This window comes from Capricornis sumatraensis, chromosome 2, assembly GCF_032405125.1.
Source record: "Capricornis sumatraensis isolate serow.1 chromosome 2, serow.2, whole genome shotgun sequence".
Classification (NCBI taxonomy): domain Eukaryota; kingdom Metazoa; phylum Chordata; class Mammalia; order Artiodactyla; family Bovidae; genus Capricornis; species Capricornis sumatraensis.
In genome coordinates this window covers 177,329,809-177,357,067 of record NC_091070.1, presented here as the reverse complement: position 1 = coordinate 177,357,067, position 27,259 = coordinate 177,329,809, and the positions used below count along the sequence as shown (strand labels likewise).

The following is a 27,259-nucleotide window of genomic DNA, read 5'->3' as shown; positions in this document are numbered from 1 at the left end:
TTAGCACACATCATGATAAATTTTCCAGATAGCTGTATAAAATACAAAAGATCATTTCTGGTTAAAATACCTGGTATCATCTACTGTTATTTGCTCTCAGTTAAGGTCTACTAGTTTCTTAGCAGCTTCACAATGATAAAAACTATTTGGCACCTCCTTATATAATGTTTTATTGAAAAAAAACCAAACAACTTTATTAATAAATAGACTTCCTTTTTAGTACCTGAATTCTTACATATGGCTTCACTTACCAAAGTTCTAGAAGTAGTACATAATTTTCAATTCAATTAGTATCTTAAACTACGAAACTTTGGTTTTCTTAAAAATAGCATTGGTTGCTTGATTGTAGGTTTGTCACCGAATAGTGCTGCTTCACTTTCAGAGGTTGGAAATCTTTTCTGATATAGTAAGGGATATTCCTTCTGAAACTTAAAAATGGGGTGAACAATTAGAGGATATTTAACATTATTATCCAAGCTGAAGCCACTGGTCAAGATTTTATAAGGATTCCGTGCTCCTTTCAAATATGTATTTGATAAGTATCCTTTTACTTTATCCTTGCTTCTCCCTCCACTTTCTCACATATGAAAGGTATCTTGTAATATTTCTTGGAGCCCAGTTAGCATTAATGCTCTAGGATTCTCTTCTGATATTAATTCTCCTAAATTCCAGATGTTCTTTCTTCTCATTGGTAACACCATGAAGGTCACTGGGATCTACTTGGTATATTTCATATTTCTTCGAGTGTCTCAGATCTGGAATTGGACATGCTAGAATCATGTGGCTACAGTGCTTTGATATAGAGCTAAAAATTCTAAATGGCAATGATGAGTCACTAAAATTTACATATTATAATCTAAAGTTTATAATTATTTTCCTAAGGTATAAATACAAATATAGCGTTTTCCATGCTATAAATACAAAATACTTGACATAAAGGAGAGTATATGCTATTATTGTTATTATTAATTTCAGGACAGAGTAAAACCAAGCAGGTAGAAATACGTAAGTTATATATATATATTTAAAATTCAAAATATTAAAATAAGAAATTAGATTCTAAATGCTTTTAAATAACAAACAGCAATAGCATCTTAGAAATATTTATGATTAGGAAATTATTCAATCTCTTACCTGTTTTAGTTTTCTCCTTTTCTCCTTTAGAGGCAAACTCTTATTTTTAATAATATTCTCTAAAAGTTCTGCAATTGCAGCTTGAGAGGTAGAAACTTTCTGTTCATCAAACTCCTGAGGACTGATCTGCTTACAGTATGAATACGTTGGCAGAGGAGCAATCACTCCATCTCCAGGATTTTTAATCTGTAAAGAACAAAATGATACAGTCAAATCTATTAATTCAGGTCATGTTCCTATTTGGTAAATGATTCTTTCAATGGAATTTTGTTCATATTATTTTGCCACCAAACATGCAACATTTTAAGAAAACTGTATTATGCAGCAGAGAAGCAATAAGTCAGTAGAGTCTCACTCCCAGTCCTACAACCTACTACAGCTTTATAACCATCAGCAAGTTATTTAAACTTGTCTTGATTTGTCTCATCCATAAAATGGAGATGTACATAAGATATTGATAATGTAAAATCATCATTAGTACCATTAACTATAGATTTTATCCTTTTAACTATGAAACAGTAACAATCAACATGATATTTTAATTCATCTTAAAACACTAATGTTTTGAAATAGTGAGTGTTCATCTACGATTTCTGAGGTGTAAGAATATAGGCAGGGCCTCTAACATCTGTAGACAAGAGAAAGAAATTGGAGGCGATAGTTATAATTATGGTAAGTCATGGCAACATTAGAATGGTATGCGTAGGAAGAAACATGAGTATATATGCTGGGCAGTCAAAGACTGAATAGAACAGATGTGTTGTTTTTGGCTGCTTAGATTCCTTTTCTCCTTTCCATTCTACCCCCAACTATCCTTACTTTTTTTTGAATAACAGACTATTCTCTAATCTATGTAGAGTCACTCAGAGTATGGCCCTCTCTCCCACTCACTCACCCTCAACCACTTAAAAAATGTGCATTTAACATAGATTGGGCCAATATAAGTTCATACCAGTAACTTTTCAAATCAAAGGTGAAGGAATGGCTCTTTTTCCCCATGGAATGCAAAGAGCTTTAATGGACCATAGGGCTTCCCTAATAGCTCACTTGGTAAAGAATCTGCCTGCAATGCAGGAGACCCTGGTTCGATTCCTGGGTCAGGAAGATCCACTGGAGAAGGGATAGGCTACTCACTCCAGTATTCTTGGGCTTCCCTTGTGGCTCAGCTGGTAAAGAATCCACCTGCAATGTGGGAGACCTGGGTTTGATCCCTGGTTTGGGAAGATCCCCTGGAGCAGAGAAAGGCTACCTGCTACAGTATTCTGGCCTGGAGAATTCCATGGACTATATAGTCCATGGGGTCACAAAGAGTCAGACACGACTGAGTGACTTTCACTTTAATCAACCATATCCCATCATGTGAAGGAGCCAGTTTTCAACTACAGGACTGAAATGGAAATAAGAGATGAAGGGATGGAAAAGAGTCCTCTGGCTATTTGAATCTCCATATTCTATCTATATTCCTGACTTTTGGAGGTTATTTACGTGGGCTGAAATAGTTTCCCTTTTTGATAAGGCTAGTTTGAGATGAGTTTGACACTTGCAATAGACTAATGCAAAGAATTTTAAGACTTACAATACATACATGGCCCTTTCTTAAGTAGTTAAGATGTTTCTCTACTGCAGCCTGCAGGTAAGAAGGCACTTGAAGAATTTCCTGTTGATGATCCATCAAGAAAGATACTAATCTTGCAGCAAGAAGCTCATCAAGATCTACTTCTTCAGCACAGCGTAACACACTCCGAGAAAAAGTGTGTATCATCTAGAAACATAATAAAAGACGTGAATTCAAAAGCTTAAGGTTTTATATAAATTAGAGTATCAGTAAATTCTAGGTAGCATTATGCTAACAGATTGAGATAAAGTGATAAGCCAACTTCAGCTTAAAAAATGAGGACAATAACATAACATTAGGAAGAATAAAATGCCAATTCTTTTTATTTTAGTACTTATTAAGTAATTCCTTAATATAAATTCCAAATGACCACAGAAGACTTAGCTTTTTAACTTTGTCACGATTTTATTAGTAAATACATAGATTCCATTAATACCATATAAATATGGTGCCCCTAAGTTGGGAAGTTCCCCTGGAGAAGGCAGGAAGGGATAGGCTACCGACTCCAGTATTCTTGGGCTTGCCTGGTGGCTCAGACGGTAAAGAATCTGCCTGCAATGTGGGACACCTGGGTTCGGAATATCCCTTGGAGGACGGTGTGGCAACCCATTCCAGTATCTTGCCTGGAGAATCGCTCTGGACAGAGAAGCCTGGCAAGTTACAGTCCCCAGGGTTGTAAACAGTCAGACATGACTAAGCGCAGCACAGCACAAGGACTGTTAAAGAGTGACTTATAAAATTGACCCCACAAAAACACAAATAGGAGAATATATAACATATAAACACACATGGTTACAAGGTTGGCACCATATATCTTTTGAAATTGGAAAATAGTTTTTAATGCTATTCCATCAGTCTTTAAAGACAATGTATGTATTTTTTGGTTCCATCATGATGATCTTCAAATCCTGGGATAAATTTTAGGTTTCAAAACTAATTTACTCTCATTTATATCCATATAAGCCACCAAATATAAGATACACACATGCATGCACCCTTGCACACACTATTTTCCAGTTTCAAAAGATATATGGTGCCAACCTTGTAACCACGTGTGTTTATATGTTATATATTCTCCTATTTGTATTTTTGTGGGACTAATTTAATAAGGCACACATAAACACACACTTCATTCTAAAATAATTTGAATACAAAATTGTATTTTAGGTATTGTGCACATAATAAATGTTGAGCATATTTATTAAACTATTTTTGGTTTTATTTCTACACGTCTGGCAGGTTTTTCCTATCTTCTTCTAAGGTTCAGTCCTCAGATTTTTATTCTTTTTTTCCTCAGCTTTGTAGAGCTCATTTACTCCCATACTTTCAACTACCACTTTTCAAAACACATACTTTCGGCCCTGATCTTTTTTCACCAGGCTCAGGTTTCCAACACTCTGTAGGATAAATTTCACTTGGATGTCCTATAACCTAACTGAAAAAGTGTAAAATCAAAATTATCTTCTTTCTACTCATATCTCTCTAAATATCTTCCCCTACAAACTTGCCTGTGCTTTTTAGTGGTGCCACAATCACTTGAGTGTAATTTTTTCTCTTTATATTAGGTCTGTTATTATTAAAAAACTGTCCTTACTGAGTGGAAGAATGGAACTTAGCTCTTGAGTCCTTGCTACTAGAACATCCTGTAAATTGAAGCTGTGCTCTGAGGAAGTGGCAGTTCTTTATAGACAGAGAGAGGGACAGAGATAAAGAGAGAAACAGAGAGAGACATATTAGAGGTACAATTTCAAGAGTTCATTTCCAGTGGGGATCTGGATATGAATGCCTCATCCCTCATCTTCATATGGAGCCCAGGACTATTTCACAGAAGTTCTCCCAACTTCCTGCCTACAGTGACAAGCCATCCTAATTCACATAATACATCAAATACAACTTTTCCACTCCCAGAGTATCTGAAACACTCTGACTTACTATATATGAATTTCCCATTAATTCTCTATTTCAAGGGTTACAGTGCCCTTCAGCTTTCAGCAGTGCCTATATCGCCTTTTCTTTCCCCACCAAACAGAATTGGCATGAGGCAATATAATATGGTCTGATAGTCTGACTCATTGTAACACAGAATGAATGAAGAGGCAAAGTCCTTAGACAATACAAAGATCAAGATGTGAAAGTATAAAAGACTGGGCATAAAGGATTAATGTGCATTCCGCTGTACATTAGGGAAGGTTAGACTTTCAAGTCTTTTAAACTCAAGAACCTAGGATTTCAAGACCATGACATCACTTGAATAGTACTCTTAGTTTGGTTTTCTATCTCTTTTTTTCTGCCGGGGACGGGAGAATGGTGGTCGTGGTGGTGGTTTATGATTCAGACTTATTCTTTCCTTAAGAAATCAACTTACCAGTGATCTTGTACCCATTGCATCATGAAGTTGGGGCATATCAACATTTTGACTCATTCGAGAAATCATGCGCATTAAAAGTTGAAGCTTTCTACGATTTGGTGGGGGAAGTAACAAACAACATAACTGCAGTGCATCGATGGCAACCCTCTCTAAATGAGGTTGCAGCAAACCTAGGAAAGCAAAGTCACCCCCCAGGGAAAAAAAATCATCAATGACACTAGCCATTTTAATACTACCAGCATACAGTTATATAAGGAACGCAAAATAATATTTTAATATTTTAACTATTCCATGAAATTTACACATTCTTCAAAAACATGGTAAGGTACTCATTATTTTCTTCATAACCCACTGGATTATGAAGGACTGAAAATCTTTCACCAATTATAAACTAACTCAGAATAAATGAAATTTAAGGCAAAGAAAAGGAGTGCTTTAGGTAAGTAGAATAAATCTTGGTTATGCCATGACAAGTCTTATACAACAAGAATTTTTTCTTTTGGAGAAAAAAATTAAGCAATTTCAGAGAAGAAAAGCCAGATAAGCAAAACTGGGTTAGTAAACACTAAAAATTAATATTACATGCATTGAAAGCATCAACCTTACTTTGTGTGCCAGTCAACATAGAAGAAGCTGGAGGTAAAGAGTTTTCTGAAAGTTCTATTGTGCTTTTGCAGAGTCTTTTATTGATTGTGGTACTAGACTCTCCGAGTTCACCTTCCATAGCTGTTTGCACACTGGTGCTGCCTTGTCCAAGATTTGGTTTCATGATAATTTCAGCCACTGGCATATTAATATAACTATTCCTTCTTGTACTACTTCTTAAAAGTAAACTCTGAGATCTACAAAGCTGCTTTGGTTTGCACTTTCCATTATATAACTCCTCTTGGTCTTGAATGGTCAAAGTAGAGGTTCTCTTATAACCAACAGAGAATGGCTTTTGAATACTTTCCTCTGAATGAAGATTCATCAGGGATTCTTGTTTGGTCTCAGATTCTAAAGATTGCTTATTATTTTGTCCTTCTATGTTCAGAACAGATTGATGGAAGACACTGGAGACCTCTTTACTTGAACTCCCTGGTAAATCTACAATTCCTTCTAATGAATAGCACCTTGGTTTGATGTTAGAGGATAGAACATGCATTCTACTTAAGCCTACTAAATTATGACAACTTCCTCCCATTATGTCATTAGCACTGGCTCTTCTGTTTTTAAAATTAACTAGCTGCATTTTCTTAGCATATTTTTCTTGAAATCCTTGATCACTTATCTGCAGTCTCTCAGTAGTATCTGATTCTTCTTTTGTTTTGTCTTTATGAAGAAGACTGAGAAGAAGACACTCAGTTGATTTGAAGGAATTCAGATTGTTTAAATGAAGAATTTTTGAAGACTGTGGATCATCTTGGATTTTATGTATCCCACTGGGTCTATCTGAAACTGTGACGTAGCCACAAACAACTACCAGGAAATGAAACAAAAATTAAGATGCAACTGTATGATAGTGGACAAAAATAAAACAAAAACAATAGCAATATTAAAAAAATAAAGCATCACTATAGTACATATTGTTAGTATAGTACAAATAGCAGCTGCTTAATTCAGAAGCCACTTAAATAGGACACATGCAACATTCAGTTACAAAGTGCAAGACTAGAGGTTTTCCAACTTGTGATGAAAATAATTTTAAGATTTATTTCAACAATCTAATTAAATGGATTGAGTCAAATACATTAAAAGATATCTACTTTCAGTCTACAAGTATTAGAAAGCTCTTAATTATAAGACAACTATAGTTTAAGAAAACATATATATGATCTTTCTCTCAGATACCTGATACATAGCTCCTAAAACCCAAGGAATTTCCAGAGTGATTGGAGCCTTTTATTCTTCACCATGAGCCTATTTGAGCACACTTCAGTTTATGCTAATGAGTTGACTTAGGGCTGGCCTGAGTAAAGTTGAGTAAAGAATCTACCTGCAATGCAGGAGACCAGGGTTCAGTTCCTGGGTTGGGAAGATCCCCTGGAGAAGGAAATGGCAACCCACTCCAGCATTCTTGCCTGGAGAACCCCATGGAGAAAGAAGTCTGGCAGGCTACAGTCTATGGTCGTTAAGAGTCAGACACGACTTAACTACTAAACCACCACCAGTGCTGGCCTTGCTTAGAAGGTTGGAATTTTAGTCCTACCTCAAGGAGACCTGGATTTGATCCCTGGGTTGGGAAGATTTCCTGGAGAAGGGAATGGCTACCCACTCCAGTATTCTAGCCTGGAGAATTTCATGGACTGTATAGTTCATGGGGTCACAGAGTTGGACATGACTGAGCAACTTTCACTTCACTTGACTCTAGTGTTTCCCAGGTGGCACTAAGTGGTAAAGAACCCACCTGCCAATGTAGAAGACTTAAGAGACATGGGTCCAATCCCTGGGTCAGGAACATTCCCTGGAGAAGGGCATGGCAACTCACTCCAGTATTCTTGCCTGGAGAATCCCATAGACATAGGAGCTGGGTGGCTAAAGCCCACAGTGTCACCAAGAGTCAGACACGACTTAAGTGACTTAGCATGCACACATGCATATCTCCCTGGAGGGGGTAGTAGGGTGGGTGGTGATCAAACTTAATCAACAATGACCAATGATTTAATCAACCATGTCTATGTAGTGAAATCTCAAATTAAAATGGAAACAACACAGCTATGGGAGCTTACCAGTTGGTAAATACATGGACAAACTTGGAAGAGTGACATTCTTGAAGAAAACATAGAAGCTCTGCACAGACCTTACCCCCATTTCTTGCCCTATATCTCTCTTCCGCTTGGCTACTCCTGACTTATATACTTTATAATAAACTGGTGATCATTAGGTAAAGCACTTTCCACAGTTTTGAAAACTATTACAGTGAATTATTAAACCTCAGGGGGATTGTGGGAATCCCTGGGTTTGGTAATGAGCCAGGGAGAAGGGCTATGAAACATGAGGACCCCATTTGCAGCTCCTGTAGGAAGTGAGGACAGTCTTGATGAACTGAGCCCTTAATCTGTGGGGTCTAAGCTAGTCCTGGGTAGTTAGTATCCAAGTTAAAAAACTTTGCCCTCAACTTTTGGGGTCTGGGTTAACCGGGTAGTTTCAGAAATGAACTGAATTGCAAGATGTGATTGGTGTAGAGAGTTGGTGTTAGAATGGTATATTTGAATGACTGAAAACATAACAGCAACCAGAATATTTCTGAGTTTTAAAATAATTTATAGCCTGTCACTTTCATACTTATCTATACTTTTAGATCCTTTAAATTATGGGGGACTTGGAAACCAGTAAAATAAAGTAAATAATAAGGAAAAATCTATACATACCCAAAATGTTTACAAATAATTCATAATATTCAAAGGTAAGTAGAGGTTCAGGGAGATCTAGAAAATAATCTGCAATTGTTCTGAATACATCTCGCTCAAATCCAATATAAGTTGGATTATTCATGTCATTACTTCTTGGCCCTGAGTGGAAGGCAAAAAAATAGTGAAATTTATTTCTTTTAAATATAATTTTTAAAGACACTTATAAAAAGCCTAAAGCCTGTATTTATTTCATGAAGGATCTCTGCTTAACAACAAATTCTGTCATAATTCAAAAATTTAAAAGGTTGTGCATATCTCATGCCTTCTCACTATCTTTTCACTAGAAATCACTGCAATTATTAATATTGTTTAGTTTTAATATTTGTATGACCTAAAAATTTGAAATATATTTTAAAAGTGTCAGGGAAGTTTATTTTAATGGAATTTTATCACAATTCATTTTATATAGCACAGAATATTTAGATATTGCAAATAATTCTTTCAAATTATCTTTTGCAAATTTATATTTTCATGATTAAATTTTGCCTAATATAAAGCATACTCTGAATGAATTTAAATAATGTCATTACATTGCTATTCAATTAGCTTAACATTATTGAAATAATTATGCCTACTTATTGGTATTTTCCTCAGGAAATTCTGATCTCATATTATAGATGAAGAAACTGAAGCTCAGAGCCACTTGCTCAAGATTCAAGAGCCTTTGATGGCAAAGCTAAAATTAGACCTCAGAGCTCTGTAACAGCAAGTCATAGGACCTTGAGACTCAACAGCATTTAAAGTGCGGTTCATGGACAACATAATCAGAAACATCAATATGCCTATTAAAAGCATAATCTCTTCTATACAGTACAGAATCTACCAGAATTCCAATGCAGCTAGGGATTATTGATCTAGAATTTTTGCTATTTGCTCACTAATTTAGTAGCTTCCAAATATTGATCTGGGCATCTTCACTAGAAGAATCTTCTGAGATAGGATTTTTTAAAAAAATCCTGACATATTCAATCAGTTGAACCTGAAAGTTTGGTGAGTATCTCTAGTGACTATGTTATGCAATAAGATTTGAGAGTTACTCTACTATCTTTCAAGGTAACACACACACATACACACTTAATAGTTTAAAGGCTAATGATGGCTTTATATGGAACAAAACAGTTTTTATAAGGAGGATATGAGATATATTCTTAATATGTAGAACAAAAATTTTGATAATCATTACAAGTTTTTTAAGATAGAAAATTCTTTACTGGAATTAACGTATAAAATTTATAGTTACAGAATCTAGGTTTGAATATATAGCTCCTCATGTATCAGAAAAAAAGCCTAAATTTTCTTTTCTAGAGAAAAATTGGGAATAGTATATTGATCACTGATTCTTGTATGTCACAGGATTACTGTGGGGGAATAAATAACAAACAAGTTAAATGAAAGTCTTGATATTGCTTCTGGCTAGACATATTGTTGTTAAACTGGAATCCAGTAAGTTATATCTTTGGTATCACTTATGCATAACATGCATAATAAGGGACTGCAAGGAGATCCAATCAGTCCATTCTAAAGGAGATCAGCCCTGGGATTTCTTCGGAAGGAATGATGCTAAAGCTGAAACTCCAGTACTTTGGCCACCTCATGTGAAGAGTTGACTCATTGGAAAAGACTCTGATGCTGGGAGGGATTGGGGGCAGGAGGAGAAGGGGACGACAGAGGATGAGATGGATGGATGGCATCACTGACTCGACGGACGTGAGTCTGAGTGAACTCTGGGAGTTGGTGTTGGACAGGGAGGCCTGGCATGCTGTGATTCATGGGGTCGCAAAGAGTCGGACATGACTGAGCGGCTGAACTGAACTGAATTGAATGCATAACATGGACTGGGAAGCAAAAGAAACAAAACCCTAAAGATGAGGTATCAGAGAAATCCCTGGAATTATGCTATCTGAGTTGCTAACTATGAGGCAAGGTATGAGAGAGAAAGGCAGGTAGGTAGGGGAAGGTAGAAAGAGAATTTCAAAAAGCTTATGTTTCTGTTCAAGATCTTTACCTTGATTTGATAAATAGAATTTTTCTGTATCTAATATTATTTACTTTATTGCTACTCTGTTATTTTGTCATATTGACACCCAGTGGACAATAAGGGAATATATACTTATTTTGAACATTAATAAAATACAAATTTTATAAGACCTAGAAAATTACTTCTGTAATATAATTATTAAAATATAATTTTACTTTTGATGATTAAGAAGCATACACCTCTGCACACATTTTTAAAACTGACTTTGAGAGCAATTAGTGTTTTGTACTTGAACAGGGCCTTAAATTATAAAAATCAATCATCATTGACCAGTATGGAAAAAGCTTGAAGAACAAAACATTAAAAAATTATCTAACTTAGTGAAGATCATTCTTTTTGATAAACATAAAAGTCCCATTAATATATCCTATGGAGAAGAAGTATATCATGAAACATCTGAATGCTGAAGCTGCATACAATGGCCAGGGGAATGAAGTGGGTTTTATGAGACTTCATTTCTAATTGAAACTTTATATTTACCAGCTGCTTTATTTATAAGTTGCTATTTGAACTCCCTGGACTCATGAGACAATTGATGTAGATTATATCTAAAAATTGTTTGAGATCTTCTAGGTTATGATTTTATGATCTATGAAAACTGAGTCATACATGATTAGATTGGATTATAAAATCATTACCTGCACAGAAAAAGTTAAGTGCTTTATAACACAATCCACATGCAATGAGAGGTAATCAGTTCTACTAGATCTTCATTTAAAAATCAACAGAAATGATATAGCTCAATTTTATCATGACTTTCATAAATTAAAATAATCCCTTGGTTCTTATTAAATACTATAAATAGAATACATACACATATCACACATATACCATTTGTTTACTTACAATTTGCTAGGCACTTCATGGCAGATAGTACCCAGTGAGGAAGATCATCTACACAAAAAATTAATATCATTTAATTATACAATTATTATAACAGTATATTTAAAACTTCACACTTGCTACATAATTATACATATATTTATATATATGTATATGTACTACCAGAGTTAAAATTGATTACATATTTAATAACATATAGGGCCATATAGTATTTTAAAATACAAGTTTAAAAGTTAGCTATGCTTCTTGAATATTATGGATTTGAGTGAGACCTATGACAGAAACAAGCTATATTTTAATATTATATTTTATAAAATATATAAATATAATTAATGAAATATATTAATATATAAATATATTAATAAAATATATTGATTAAAATATTATATTTTACTATTAAGGTGATTTCAAAGCAAGGCTTGCTTAAAATCTTTCAATTGCCACTAAGTGTAATATGATGCATAAGTGTTGTAGTTTTTTGACACAAACACAAAAACCACACATACATTTCACTTGAAAAGTTAATAGTCATAAAGAATAGAAAGCTTAGATGAGAGCATACACTCAAGTTATTTCAGGTAATGAAAGATGGGATTGATCCAAAGCTGCATACAAACACAACATAGCTCCTAGTTTTCAACATTTACTTTTTGTCCTTATGATTAAAATCTCAAAAGTTCTTGCCCACAGAAAGGATCTCAAAGTAATGCATGCCAGTTAATTCTACAGCCAGCAACTGATTATTAGGAAAAAAGACAAGAGCCAACATTTTGAGTAAATTTATTAATACACTTCCTGTAATATAAATTTTCCAATGCAACTGGCTTGATTTCCCTGATTTTCTTTATATTTGAAACCAATGCATTATATAAAATACATACAATATGAAGCCGGTATTCTTTTAAATATTGTTCTTAAGTTTGGACTTATATTTTACTTTGTGTTACTTTGGTTTTGCATGTGTCTTGACCCCTTTAAATCTGTATGTAACTTCTCATGTAAGCTCCAGAAAGGAATGGACCATTTTTCTCTTAATCATCACTAATCTTTAGCACAATGCCCGGCACATTGTAGGTCCTCAATAAAATGTGGTTAAACAATAGTTTCAATTTTATTTGCATACTCTTTGGATGTTTACTCTGCCATTAAAAAAATTCATGCAAGAATCCACCTTAGGAGCTAAAACAATAGTGTGAATAATATTCATTTTAAAATTATTTTGCCATGATTACCAAAGCACCTCTGATAAAACAGTAGTCTCCCTGATGTTCTCTCAGTTGAAGCATTCTACTTTATATATTTTGGTCTTTCTTTATCCTCACTATAGCTGCAGACTTTTTTAGCAAGTTTAAAATGATTCCAACTTCTTTTATTGATACCAACCTGATTTGTCTTGCAGTATAACTACTCCATGTTTACTTGTATTGGTCATGTTGTACATTATATACTGAGGAATTACTTGTTTGGGATTTATGACTTCTTCTAGGGAGGATACACCTAGAACGGTTTGCAGGCTAAATAGAAGAAAGAATACAAGCTTTTTTTTTTCTCCATAAAATAGGTGGAATAGAAATATGCGAGTATGAATAGAAAACAGACAAAGATTTCAGAATATTTTTCTTAAATCAAACCTCTAAGGCTTATATTTAGTATCTACTTTAAAGTATATTTATCTTTATAACCTTTGAAGGATTCCAACATAGACCCCAAACTATAGCTACAACTTTGAGTCAAAGAAAAAGCAAATCATAGTCAAACCATTCTACTTCTACTCTGCCAGAACAATAAATACAAAAGTATTTATTATGAAACACATATACAGGTAAAATTCTAAGCGCTGAGAATTAATCTGCTCTTCAACTGAGCATCTTGATGAAAATAACAAAATAACATTCTAAACACCCCAGGAACTTGGTTATAGCTTAGTTTTAGCTTACTAGATCAGAATAACATATCTCCAAACTTCTTCAACATCTTTCTGGCTTATTTCTCTGTTTTCAGCTAAATTTTCTTGATCTTCATCAATTATTTCACAGTTCATTTTCTCTGCATTTTCCTGAAAAAAGAATTACTTTGGTTTAATATGATATGCTCAAATTTTAGAAATAATGAACTGATACTACTTCTAACATTTAGTAATTCTATAGTATCAGTCTACTGTGGAGCTGTAAAGGTGTCACTTGAAGAAATAATACAATATTTGGGGCTTCCCAGGTGGCACTAGTTGTAAACAAACTGCCTGCCAGTGCAGGAGACTTAAGAGACACAGGTTCAACCCCTGGGTTGGGGAGATCTCCTGGAGAAGGAAATGGCAACCCACTCCAGTATTCTTCCCTGGAGAATCTCATGGACAGAGGAGCCTGGTGGACTATAGTTCATGACGTTGCAGAGTTGGATATGAATGAAGCAATTTAGCCCTTAGCATGCACTGTAATAGAGCTTTTGGTTTTGTATCTGCCCCCACTACTGTCAAATTAATTTAAAATACATGCTTAAATTATACAAATAGTATTTCAAATATGTCTCACTTTTTATTATTATTTGAGTTCCAAACAAATTTACATATATACATTTAGATTATAATATAGCTAAGTGATTCCAAGCATTGGCTTCAACTCTTAAAGAATCATTTACTTTTAATTATTCTATTGATATTATTAAGCACACAGTAATTATATTTTAAAAAGTGATTAGTAAAAAGGATGTTTTTACCTGAGAGAAATGTAGTCCATGTTTTTTGGGAGTTCTTCGAGATAAGTTTCGCAATTTAAAAATACTATCTTTATCTTTGGAAAAATTCTCTATGCTGTTTTTTCTCAATTCTGGATGCCTTCGTGGAAGGGTTTTAAGTGGAGAACTTGTAGGAAATCTGGTTTAAGAATATGCAATTAAATAATGTGAGATAATGAACTTTTAGTGCCTATTTATCTTAGTGCCTATTTATCTTTTCAATTGTGGTTCTGGGAGAAGACTCTTTAGAGTCCCTTGGACTGCAAGGAGATCAAAAAAGTCAATCCTGAGGAAAATCAACCCTGTCACTGGAAGGACTAATGCTGAAGCTGAAGCTCCAATACTTTGGCCACCTGATGCAAAGAGCTGATTCACTGGAAAAGACCCTGATGCTGGGAAAGATTGAGGGTGGGTGGTGGGGGGTAGTGGGACAGAGGATAAGACAGTTGGATAGCATCACTAACTCAATGGACATGAGCTTGAGCAAAATCTGGGAGACAGTGAAGGACAGGGAAGCCTGGCGTGCTGCAGTTCATGGGTCTCAAAGAGTTGGACGTGACTTAGCAACTGACCAACAACAAAAATCTTAAAAATAACTCAAAAACACTGGGTTTAATTTATCAAGGAATGAATATTCTACATAAATTAATTTTCTCTTAAGCCTTTAATTTTTTAAAAGTTTCCTGATATCATGAGTAAACTGTATATTTTAACTTTATTCCTGTATAATCAGGGTTATTATTAGGACTAATTCTTTAGGAGAGGTATGACTTACATACAAAACGGTTCTATAAAGTTACATTTTCTAAATTTCTCTTATTATCTAATTTGTATATATTTTCTGTCCTTTGTGACTGTTCAATTTTCAGAACTCTGTTGTTCCTTTTGATTATAATGCTTTTCCTCCCTTCAATTTAATATAAAATATTTCAAAGATACAAACAAGTACAAGGTGTTTTTATAAAATAACATCCACATAGGTGACCATCAACAAATGCAACTGTTAACATTTTAACAAGACTTCTTAAACCAATTCATAGCTTTATTATCACTGTAAAAGGCCTAGAGGTAGAGAGATTAAGAGTTTTGCAGAATTTCAGGTAAGAGAAAACAATAGTCTAATGAAAAAAATACCATGAAGACAAGCAGACAGATCAGAGAGTACTGAGGCAGCATGATATACATGGTTTGATAATTATATCATATTTAAAGAGGAGAAGGGAAAGAATGAAAGCAACTACAGGAAAGACTGCCATTCATTCAGATATGGATATAAGAGGTCAAAAGTTAGCTTAGGCGATGGTAGTGATTTTTCATATGCTATATGATATGTGAAGTGCCTGTCTAATAGGCAAAAAGTGAGTCCTAAAGCTCAGGAGCGATATTTGGGTTGGAGACTTGAAAATCATTAAGACATGGCATGAAAGCAGAGACATAGAAGGAGACTGTCTAGGGAGAGAGGTGAAGTATAGACAAGCCTAGGACCTTGAGGACAATAAAAGCTAAAGGATGAGCGCAGCAGAGAAACTCAAATGGTGACTAATGAGTAGTGCAGAGAGGAAAGTTATAGAGTTTTATACTAAGTATTTATATATTTCTTATTGTAGTTTACTTGTGTGACATAAATCATCTTTGACACATAGGCAAAAATCTATTTCTACATTTCATTTGAAAAGTACTAATTTTGTAAAGTAAAAAAGCATATGTATTAGAATCCAAAGATCTAATTTAAGGGATATATAATCAAGAACTCTGGGTGCATGAGAGAAAACTCAATTATGCAGACCCAAGAGAGTCAGAAAGGTCTCTTGACCTCATGGTGGGCTACAATACAGCTGACATGAGAAGAAATGTATTCACTAGTCTGATGAATGTGTACATGAGCATATTTCAGACTGAAGGATAAGATTTGTTGATGCATGGTCCCCACCTTTTCACCTGTAAAAATGAGTTAATATCTACTCTGTTTAGCTATTCTAGGTATTAAATAAGGAAAACACATAACTCATAAAGTAAGGCTGCTGCTGCTGCTGCTAACTCGCTTCAGTCGTGTCCGACTCTGTGTGACCCCATAGAAGGCACCCCACCAGGCTTCTCCATCCATGGGATTTTCCAGGCAAGAGTACTGGAGTGGGGTGCCATTGCCTTCTCCAAAGTAAGGCTGCCAGTACATGATAAATGCTTATTTTTTTCAAATTGTGGTATATTTCATTTTTTAGTTATTAAATAAGCTTGCTATTATTTATCTCATTACATGTATTCTTAGATTATATAGATTTATGTCTATTGAAAGCAAGAACCTATGAGAATTTGTAATTCTTAAATCTATGAAACTAAATGTTGATAATGTTCTGTCCTTCACATGTTATAGAGCTTTCAGAAGATGTTAAAGTTACAGTATCTCCTCCTTTCCTCACAACTTTCTATTTTATTATATATACTATCTATCATTATAAGGTTTGAATTGTGCAGGAATTAGTCTTAAAGGACTTTAACTTCTAAGTGGTTTCAATTGAACTAAGAGCAATAGTTTTCTAAAGAAAATATTACTTCTCTTAAAGAGGCTGCTGTTTTAGTAACCATATAATAGAAGCAGAGTGAAACTTTATGGTTAAGTAATTCAGTTTTGCAATTATTTCTTTAATACCTGAATAGCTGACTGTTGTCATCAAGACTTTCTGTCCCCCATCTGCCTTTGATATCTTCAATTACATGATTCTTAAGAAATTTTCTCAATAGCTGGATAGTCTGTTGCCTTGTAACTTCAGGACCAAAATTGCTATTAGTTCTCAATAAGTCATAAAGCCAGTCCACTGCTTCTCCTGCTGTAAAACAGTTGCCATATTTTTTGAAGTGTTGCCTATGTTTTCTTAGGGGCATTCCCACTCGAAAAGATGTGGTAATTTCATTCCACTGCAAAATGAAAAAAAAAAGTTTTAAAAATCCACTCATTCCTTTCACATATTATTAAATCATTGAAATTCATGAAGAAATTATTTGTCTTATTTGTGCTAAAATTTTTTTACATCTCATACTAATTTCTTATTATTAATTACAGTGTTACAAAAATATTTTTATGTAATGGTTTTTGACTAAAAGTACTTCATTGGCTGATTAGCTTACTTAGGAAACCTAGGAATAATGGAGAACTGTAATGGACCCGCCTTTAGTCCTCAACAGAGAAAGCATTTATTCCTGTTTCTACAACTTCAACTAATATTAAAGATATGATCGTAGCATTTGTGTCAGACATTACGCATTGCATTCATTACTTCACTTTAATTCTCACAATTCAATGAATGGGTACTATTATCATCCCATTTTCAGATATGGAATATGAAGCACTGAGATATTTAATAACTTGACCAAGGTCACACACCTGAAAACTCTAGAATTTGTACTCATAACTAAGCACGCCAAACAAAACTTATGGCAGGCAGTAGTTTTACTGGTAAAATACCTTTAGTATTAAAAAAAGTTTATATATTTACTAGTGAAGATCCCAATAATGAACATAACAGATGGAGTAAATTAAAATTTAAGTCTATTGTTTGTTTAATGACACTGTGATATATTTACATTTTAAAAAGATAATCACACTTTCAGAAATCTTTCAAATTACCCAAAATTTTGGGTTTGTGGCAGGTCTAAGAGTGGTGGTATAGAAGGTGGTGGTGATAAACTTTTTTTGTGGGAGTACAATTGCTTTACAACCTTGTGTCAGTTTCTGCTGTACAATGAAGTGAATCAGCTGTATGTATGCATATATCTCCTCCCTCCTGGACTTTCCTCCCCTGTCCCCTACACCACCCATCTAGGTCAACACAGCACCAAGCTGAGCTCCCTGTTATACAGCAGCTTCCCATTAGCTATCTATTTTACATATGGTAGTTGGGTTTCCCAGGTGGCTCAGTGGTAAAAATCTGCCTGCCAATGCAGGAGATGCAAGCTCAATACCTGAGACAGGAAGATCCCCTGGAGGAGGAAATGGCAACGTACTCCAGTATTCTTGCCTGGAGAATCCCATGGACAAAACCTGACAGGCTGCAGTCCACTGTGTTGCAAAGGGTTAGACATGACTGAGCATGCTCACGTGTATTATATATATATGTATGTCAATCCTAATTTCCCAATTCTTCCCACCCTCCCTTTTTCCACACCTCCATTCTCTATGTCTGTGTCTCTATTCCTGCTCCAGAAATAGGCTTCATCCGTATCATTTTTTCTAGATTCTACACATATGGGTTAATATAAAATATTTGTTTTTCTCACAGACAGCTCATAGAGCTCAATATCAAAAAACAAACAACCCAAGTCAAAAAATGGGTGGAAAGCCTAAAAAGACATTTCTTCAAAGAAGACATACAGACGGCCAATAAACATGAAAATATGCTCAGTGAAAATGGGTTTCCCTTGTAGCTCAGGTGGTAAACAATCTGCCTGCAATGCAGGAGACCCAGGTTTCAATTCCTGGGTCGGGAAGATCCCCTGGAGAAGAATACATAGAGTTGGCCCATGAACACATGAAAATATGCTCAACTTCCCTAATTATTAGAGAAGTGCAAATCAAAACTACAATAAGGTATCACCTCAAACCATCAGAATGGCCATCATCAAAAAAATCTACAAACAATGCAGGTGAAGGTGTAGAGAAAAGGAAACCTTTTGCACTGTTGGTGGGAATATAAACTGATACAGCCAAGTGGAGAACAGTATGGAGATTCCTTCAAAAACTAAAAATAAAACTACCATATGACCCAGCAATCTCACCATTGGGCATATGCCCTGAGAAAACCATAATTCAAAATGATACATGTACTCCAATATTCACTGCCACACTATATTCAATAGCCAGGACATGGAAACAACTCAAATGTTCCATGACAGATGAAAGAGTAAATAAGATGTGATACAGATAGAGCAGAACATATAACTTTTTAATTGAAAAAAATCCTACTTTAGAGGTGAAGAAATCTGATCTGTAAATCCAACTATGTTAGTACTTGTTACGCTACCACTTCTCTAACCTATGCGGTCCCAACATCATAGCACAAAATTTAAGGGCTGAAAGAAAACACAATAACTGTATTCTTTTCTTTACACACCTCCACATTTCATGTTATTCAAGAAAGTTATACTGAGCTGCAGTTTATACAGAGAATAAGTTGTCTGTTATTCTACAGATAACACACTTTCACCTACAGTAACATCTACTCTGGACAACTCTCAGCTCTACTTTACCAGTGGGGAAACTGATGCTCACACAAGTGATCCTCCTAATGTCACATAACTAGTGGCACAGTACCCTCGTGGACCGATGATCCAAACACACAAGACACTGTGTGCAAGTACAAATCCTGTGACTACCAACAGTGGCTCCTGATGGGTACTTAAAATAGTCTGAGTTTTAGCTGTTAGAAATAGCCGTTATTGAGTTGTATTCAGTCGATACATCCTGTATTTAATTTCACAGGACCGGAAAAATGAAGCTGTCACAATCTGATCCTACAAAGCACGGGAACTCGTTCTAAATTCCCCTAAAATCCTGTTGGGGGTAGAAAATCTGGCGCGAGGAGCGTCTAAACTCAGAATATTCTAAGTCATCCCAGGAGACGCCGAAAACACCAAGAACAGAGTCGCTTAAGAAGTTGGGTCGATGCGCCTACCCCGGGAGCCTGGAGCAAAGGAGGGGGGCAGACTCTCAAAGGAGGGGGACAAGCGTATCCAACGGTATCGCAAAGGTCCGCGATACCCGAGAACTCCCCTCATCCGCCTCTTCAGCGATCTCCTGGGCTCTGGGGCCCATCCCTACGCCCTAGGAAAAACTATGAGCCTTTTCACGTAAAACCGGCCATCACTCCGCTGGCCAGTCTCGTCGTTCGCGCTGTCTTACCAGCTTAGTGGCCCGATAAGGGCCTGGAGGCACATCCCGATTCTCCATTCCGACCACCGGGCCCAAGGGTCCCTCAGCGCCCGGTGCCCGGCATGGCAGCGGAAGGCGACACTCAGACCCCGATTCCCGGGCGGCGACACAGATCCCCACAACCGTCGGCCCCGCCGTTGATTTGAATACCGCCGAGGGCTGCGCTGATTGGCTGAGCTGTCTGGCCACGTGACGCACCGCCCTGGCCAGCCGCAGGGGGCGTGGGCGGTGGACTCGCTCCAGGCTGCGGCGCAGGCGGGCTAGGCTGAGAAAAGCTGATCTTCCTCCCAGCGGGGTGAGACCAGCTCCTTAACCTCACCTGGCTTCTCTGAAGTTGTTTATCTGTCTTGCGGTCCTTGGCGAGGCGGAGTCATGCTTCCACACTCAGAATTGGTGAGGCGGTTTATTCCCCTACAGGATGTTTGGAGCCCAGCATTTGGCTTAAAGGAATTTGAAATTTGAAAAGAAAAAAACGAACACAAGCCTTTTCTGCCTGGTCCCGCAGGGTCCCAGGCAGTTGGTTAGCAAGAGAAACAAACCTGGGGCGTAGCTTTCGCCCGACTTACCGCTTGGTTTTGCTTTTAGGAAGCTTCCTGGGTATAAGGGACCACAATTCCATCCTCCCCAGTGCTGAATGTAAGTTAACGCCCACTACCCCCACCCCCTCCCGGTTGTTGGGTAATAAAATGGAGCTTAGTAGTTTTCGGTCAGTATACGGCTTGTGACAGGTGATGCAAAACTTGCCAAATTGCTTCCCTTAAAATCTATCTCATCAGACGAAAATCCTGGGTTTTTTAAATCGTGGATATACAGAAACTAAAGTTCCCAGAACTTGCTCAGAATCTCAGGTCCTGTTGGCATATCTCAGACTTCCTACTTTTAATAAACGTTCTATCACGAGTTTGAAACTGTTTTGGTGGTGGGAGTCTCTTAGTTCAGACACTGAGAAATTACCTGAGTGAATTGAAGGCATGAAAGAATTAATTTGGAAATTAAACGACAATTTGAAAGGATAGACTATAGTAAAAAGGAGTAATAACATAAACATTTTAAGGGAAAATACGATAGTGTGATCACTCACCTAGAGCCAGACATCCTGGAATGTAAAGTCAAGTGGGCCTTAGAAAGCATCACTACGGACAAAGCTAGTGGAGGTGACCGAATTCCAGTTGAGCTATTTCAAATCCTAAAAGATGATGCTGTCAAAGTGCTGCACTCAATATGCCAGCAAATTTGGAAAACTCAGCAGTGACCACAGGACTGGAAAATGTCAGCTTTCATTCCAATCCCAAAGAAAGGCAATACCAAAGAATGCTCAAACTACCGCACAATTGCACTCATCTCACATGCTAGGAAAGTAATGCTCAAAATTCTCCAAGCCAGGCTTCAGCAATACATGAACCATGAACTTGCAGATGTTCAAGCTGGTTTTAGAAAAGGCAGAGGAACCAGAGATCAAATTGCCAACATCTGCTGGATCATGGAAAAGGCAAGAAAGTTCCAGAAAAAGATCTATTTCTGCTTTCTTGACTATGCCAAAGCCTTTGACTGTGTGGATCACAATAAACTGTGGAAAATTCTGAAAGAGATGGGAATACCAGACCACCTGACCTGCCTCTTGAGAAACCTGTATGCAGGTGAGGAAGCAACAGTTAGAACTGGACATGGAACAACAGACTGGTTCCAAATAGGAAAAGGAGTACGTCAAGGCTGTATATTGTCACCCTGCTTATTTAACTTATATGCAGAGTACATCATGAGAAACACTGGACTGGAAGAAGCACAAGCTGGAATCAGGATTGCTGGGAGAAATATCAATAACCTCAGACATGCAGATTTCACCACCCTTATGGCAGAAAGTGAAAAGGAACTAAAATGCCTCTTGATGAAAGTGAAGGAGGAGAGTGAAAAAGTTGGCTTAAAGCTCAACATTCAGAAAATGAAGATCATGGCATCAGGTCCCATCACTTCATGGGAAATAGATCGGGAAACAGTGGAAACAGTGTCAGACTTTCTTTTTTTGGGCTCCAAAATCACTGCAGATGGTGACTGCAGCCATGAAATTAAAAGACACTTACTCCTTGGAAGGAAAGTTATGACCAACCTGGATAGCATATTCAAAAGCAGAGACATTACGTTGTCCACAAAGGTCCATCTAGTCAAGGCTATGGTTTTTCCAGCGGTCATGTATGGATGTGAGAGTTGGACTGTGAAGAAGGCTGAGCACCGAAGAATTGATGCTTTTGAACTGTGGTGTTGGAGAAGACTCTTGAGAGTCCCTTGGACTGCAAGGAGATACAATCAGTCCATTCTAAAGGAGATCAGTCCTGGGTGTTCATTGGAAGGACTGATGCTAAAGCTGAAACTCCAATACTTTGGCCACCTGATGCAAACAGTTGACTCATTGGAAAAGAGTCTGATGCTGAGAGGGATTGGGGGCAGGAGGAGAAGGAGATGACAGAGGATGAGATGGCTGGATGGCATCACTGACTCGATGGACATGAATTTGAGTAAACTCTATGAGTTGGTGATGCACAGGGAGGCCTGGTGTGCTGCTATTCATGGGGTTGCAAAGAGTTGGACACGACTGAGTGACTGAACTGAACTGAGTATAATGATGTGCAGAGTTTACTTACCTGTTGCATTATTTTGTTACCTATTGCTTTATTTCGTTGGAGATACATATCTTTCTGAACAGATCAATGGTTTGGAATTTTCAGAAAGCTCTTAGTGGATAGGAATAATCAACTCTGTTTTGTATTGTGTTAAGGAAAAGAAGTACAGTGATAGATATTGCAAAATAGTGTTAACCATTTTTTAAATCTGGCTTTATGACACATTGTTCTAGGGTTTTCTTTTTTCTTTTGTTTCCTGTTTCCCTTCAGAATGAAAGAAGATGAGAATGTGGAAGTCAAGATTTATTTTTCATGTTTTGTCTGGCTTCCTAGTTGAACATCATCTCATATACAGTCTTCAGTATGAGTAGCCACAGCCTAATATTACCTGTTTTTATGTAATATTACCTGACAGGGCATACCATTAATGACACAAAATTAATTTCAAATTATAAAGCTTCATCTGAAACATTATAAAAGGTAGCAATAAAAGTGGGCTTCCCTGGTGGCTCAGTGGTAAAGAATCTGCCTGCCAGTGCAGGATACTTCTTTGCTCCCTGGGTGAGGAAGATCCCCTGGAGAAGGAAATGGCAACACATTCCAGTATTGTTGCCTGGGAAATCCCATGGACAGAGGAGCCTGGTGGTCTACAGTCTATGGGGATGCAAAAGAGCCAGACTCGACTTAACAACTAAACAACAGCAGCAGCAACAACAAAAACAATAAAAGTACATCTAAATTTTTTGTAAGAAAATGGTTGGAGGAGTTCTGAGAAGGTGTGTAATAAGATGTAGGTGTCACATCTTGAGAAGACCTCTGAGACTCTTATTTAGTGACTTCCATATTGCTTGTGGGCTCACTCTGCATCACCCACCATCCTCTGACCATTTGTTTAGATAAGAAAATATCTAAAAGTCAAGGTTTTGTCAAACATGGGTGGTTTAGCTTTTGTTAAGGTGATTTTACATATCTTTGCTCTTAGCAACTGTTCATTGATTTCATAGTTTGATTCTTAGAAGTAATTTTTTATTTCTCTCATTATCGAGGTTTTAAGAGTCACTTTATCATCTTTTCCTCATTCTTTGACATCAGAATGTCTCATGTAGGTTATAAACCACCTGAATTTGGATTAATTTGGGATATCTGTTAAAATGCAGATTCCTTAGATTCCCCAGTTTTGGGGGAGTGTTTGTGTGTGGTTGGGCATGGCAGGATAGTACAAGGTGGATTCTTAAGGATAGAGGAGTCTGAGTTCTCTGAAGATTTCATAGAGCTGATCTGCTAGAATGCCCATAGACTTCCTGCCTGTAGACTTATATGTGTAAGAAATAGGCCTCTGTTAATTTACTTGTGGCTGAACCTAATCGTAACTGACAGAATGAATATCACAAAGTAAAATGAAATGAATGCATCACCTCTTAAATGTAAAAGACATAAAATACGATGAAACAAATTTTTCCACCTTGACAGACATTATCTGTCTTAGTAAGTTTTCTCCACTTGCCTTGAAGTTTAATTTTTTAAATTAAAAAATTGAATTTAGACTGTAGTTTGTTTATTGCTCTATCTCTAGCTGCTGCTGAACAGTACATAGTAGTAACTTAATAAATAATTGGTGAACAGATGAGTTTTTTAATCACTAAAGGAAAGTTTATATATAGGTGGTATAAGTAAATTATCTTTCCTAGGAAACATTTTATGAAATCTTTGTGCATATTTGTCAGTTATCCTTGAAATTTAGCTATTCCACCATGCTATGTTTAGAGTTTGAGTTCATGAGTATTGACTAATATTTGGTATGATCTGAGGAAATTTCCAGTTCTCTTGTATTGCTCCAGTTTCCTCCCTGCTTCTGAAACTAGTATTAATGATTATTTTATTTCCTGGCACTATCTTCTTTTTCTTGTCTGTCCTCCTATAATTTTTATTTTATTATTATTTTCCCTTTAAGTTCTGAGAGAATTCTTCCAACTGAGCTTTAAATTCATTGGTCCAATTTCCTTTACTCTATGTTTTATGTGCTATGCTTAGTTGCTCAGTCGTGTCCAACTCTTTGCAACCCCATGGACTGTGTAGCCTGCTAGGCTCTTCTGTCCATGGACATTCTCCAGGCAAGAATACTGGAGTGGGTTGCCATGCCCACCTCCAGGGGATCTTACCAACTCAGGGATCGAACCCAGGTCTCCCACACAGGCAGATTCTTTACCCTCTGAGTTACATAGTAACTCACTCTAAAATGCTCCAAAAGGATGTTCTTCTTTGAACTGCTGATGTTTTCATTGTGTGCATTAATTTTCTTTATGTATTCTTATAAAAGATTGTTTTGAAAATTTACCATCAGTAACTGATATGAGTCTTAGTGAAGGCTGGATCAGTCAGTTCGGATCAGTCAGTCAGTTGTGTCTGACTCTTTGCAACCCCATGGACTGGGGTCACACCTGGCTTCCCTGTCGATCACTAACTCCCGGAGCCTGCTCTAACTCATGTCGCATTGAGGCACCATCCAACCATCTCATCCTCCATTGTCCTCTTCTCCTGCCTTCTGTCTTCCCCAGCATCAGGATCTTTTCCAATGAGTTAGTTCTTCACATCAAGTATTGGAGTTTCAGTTTCAGTTTTAGCTTCAGTCCTTCCAATGAATATTCAGGACTGATTTCCCTTATGATTGAGTGGTTTGATCTCCTTGCTGTCCAAGGGACTCTCAAGAGTCTTCTCCAATACCATAGTTCAAAAGCATCAATTCTTCAATGCTCAACTTTCTTTATGGTCCATCTCTCACATCCATGCATAACTACTGGAAAAACCATAGCTTTGGCTAGATGGACATTTGTTGGTAAAGTCAAGTCTCTGCTTTTCAGTATGCTGTCTAAGTTTGTCATAGCTTTTCTTCCAAGGAGCAAGTAACTTTTAATTTCATGGCTGCAGTAAACCATCTGCAGTGGTTTTGAAGCTCCCCAAAATAAAGTCTGTCACTGTTTCCATTGTTTCCCCATCTACTTGCCATGAAGTGATGGGACCAGATGCCATGATCTTAGACTTTGGAATCTTGAGTTTTAAGCCGGCTTTTTCACTCTCCTCTTTCACCTTCATCAAGAGGTTTTTTAGTTCCTCTTTGCTTTCTGCTATAAGAGTGGTGTCACCTGCATATCTGAAATTATTGATACTTCTCCCTGAAATCTTGATTCCAGCTTGTGCTTCATCCAATCTGGCATTTCTCTTGATGTACTCTGCATATAGGTTAAATAAGCAAGGTGACAATATACAGCCTTGATGTACTCCTTTCCCAATTTGTAACCAGTCCCTAGTTCCATGTCCAGTTCTGTTGCTTCTTGACTTGTGTACAGATTTCTCAGAAGACAGGTCAGGTGGTCTGGTATTCCCAACTCTTGAAGAATTTTCCACAGTTTGTTGTGATTCAAAAAATCAGAGGCTTTAGCATAGTCAATGAAGCCAAAGTAGATGTTTTTCTGGAATTCTTTCATTTTTTCTATGATCCAACAGATGTTGGCAATTTGATTCCTGGTTCCTCTCCCTTTCCTAAATCCAGCTTGAATATCTGGAAGTTCTCTATTCATTTACTGTTGAAGCCTGGCTTGGAGAATTTTGAGCATTACTCTGCTAGCATGTGAGATGATGCAATTGTGTGGTAGTTTTAACATCCTTTGGCCCTGCCTTTCTTTTGGATTGGAAAAAAAAAAAAAACTGATCTTTTTCAGTACTGTGGCCACTGCTGAGTTTTCGAAATTTGCTGGCATATTGAGCGCAGAACTCAATATCACCTTTTAGGATTTAAAATAGCTCAGCTGGAATTCCTTCACCTCCACTAGCTTTGTTCTTAGTGATGCTTCCTAAGGGCCATTGACTTCACACTACAGGATGTCTGGCTCTAGGTGAGTGATCACACCATCGTGGTTATCTGGGTGATGATCTTTTTGTATAGTTTTTCTGTGTATTCTTGCCACCTCTTCTTAATAAGTCTCTCACATTGCAGGTCTCCCACATTACAAGCATATTCTTTACCAGTTGAGCCACCAGGGAAGCCCAAGATTACTGGAGTGGTTAACCTATGCCTTCTTCATCACATCTTCCCAACCCAGAAATCGAAGTGGGGTCTCTGGCATTGCAGGTAGATTCTTTCCCAGCTGAGCTACTAAGGAAGCTGGGTACATCCATGGAAATATTTTAAAATACCTACTTTTTACTTTCAACCATCCATGTTCAAATTCCTGTATCCTCAGTTACGCAGAAAAATGCTATAGTTTAGGGTTGGAAGTATAGTTGACATTCATTGTTTTGTTTGGCAACTCACTCTTATTTCTTTTGAGAGTAGCATACTTCCTTATTTGGAATACTAATTCTCCCACTGTGGCTTATATTCTGAATGGACTCTTCCATCTTCCCCATGTCCAGCTGATTCATAGCAATTTGCTTCCCTGACTCAATGAAGTAGTCATGTGACCAAGCTGAGTTAAGCAGAGTCCTCTGAGATTTTTTTTCAAACTGAGTCAAGATGGAAGAGGTTTCCCTTTCTGGTGACTGAGAAGATATGAGCTAGGAGCCAATGGTGGCTATAATTACAACTGAATGGAGTCTTCTGTCCT

At 36.9% G+C, this 27,259-nt stretch overlaps 1 protein-coding gene across 1 annotated transcript; it reads right to left on the bottom strand.

Moving 5' to 3' along the window:
- Positions 1-287: 287 nt before the first annotated feature.
- DEPDC1 (DEP domain containing 1) lies at positions 288-20,106 on the bottom strand. The gene is made up of 12 exons (XM_068961186.1): positions 20,014-20,106; positions 16,768-17,033; positions 14,103-14,259; positions 13,328-13,446; positions 12,774-12,904; positions 11,394-11,441; positions 8,468-8,608; positions 5,724-6,575; positions 5,115-5,287; positions 2,720-2,896; positions 1,135-1,320; positions 288-428 (listed from the first exon to the last, which is right to left on the bottom strand). The coding sequence occupies exons 1-12, from the start codon at positions 20,059-20,061 to the stop codon at positions 288-290; spliced, it is 2,439 nt and encodes an 812-aa protein (XP_068817287.1). The 5' UTR covers positions 20,062-20,106.
- Between the last annotated feature and the right edge of the window lie 7,153 nt (positions 20,107-27,259).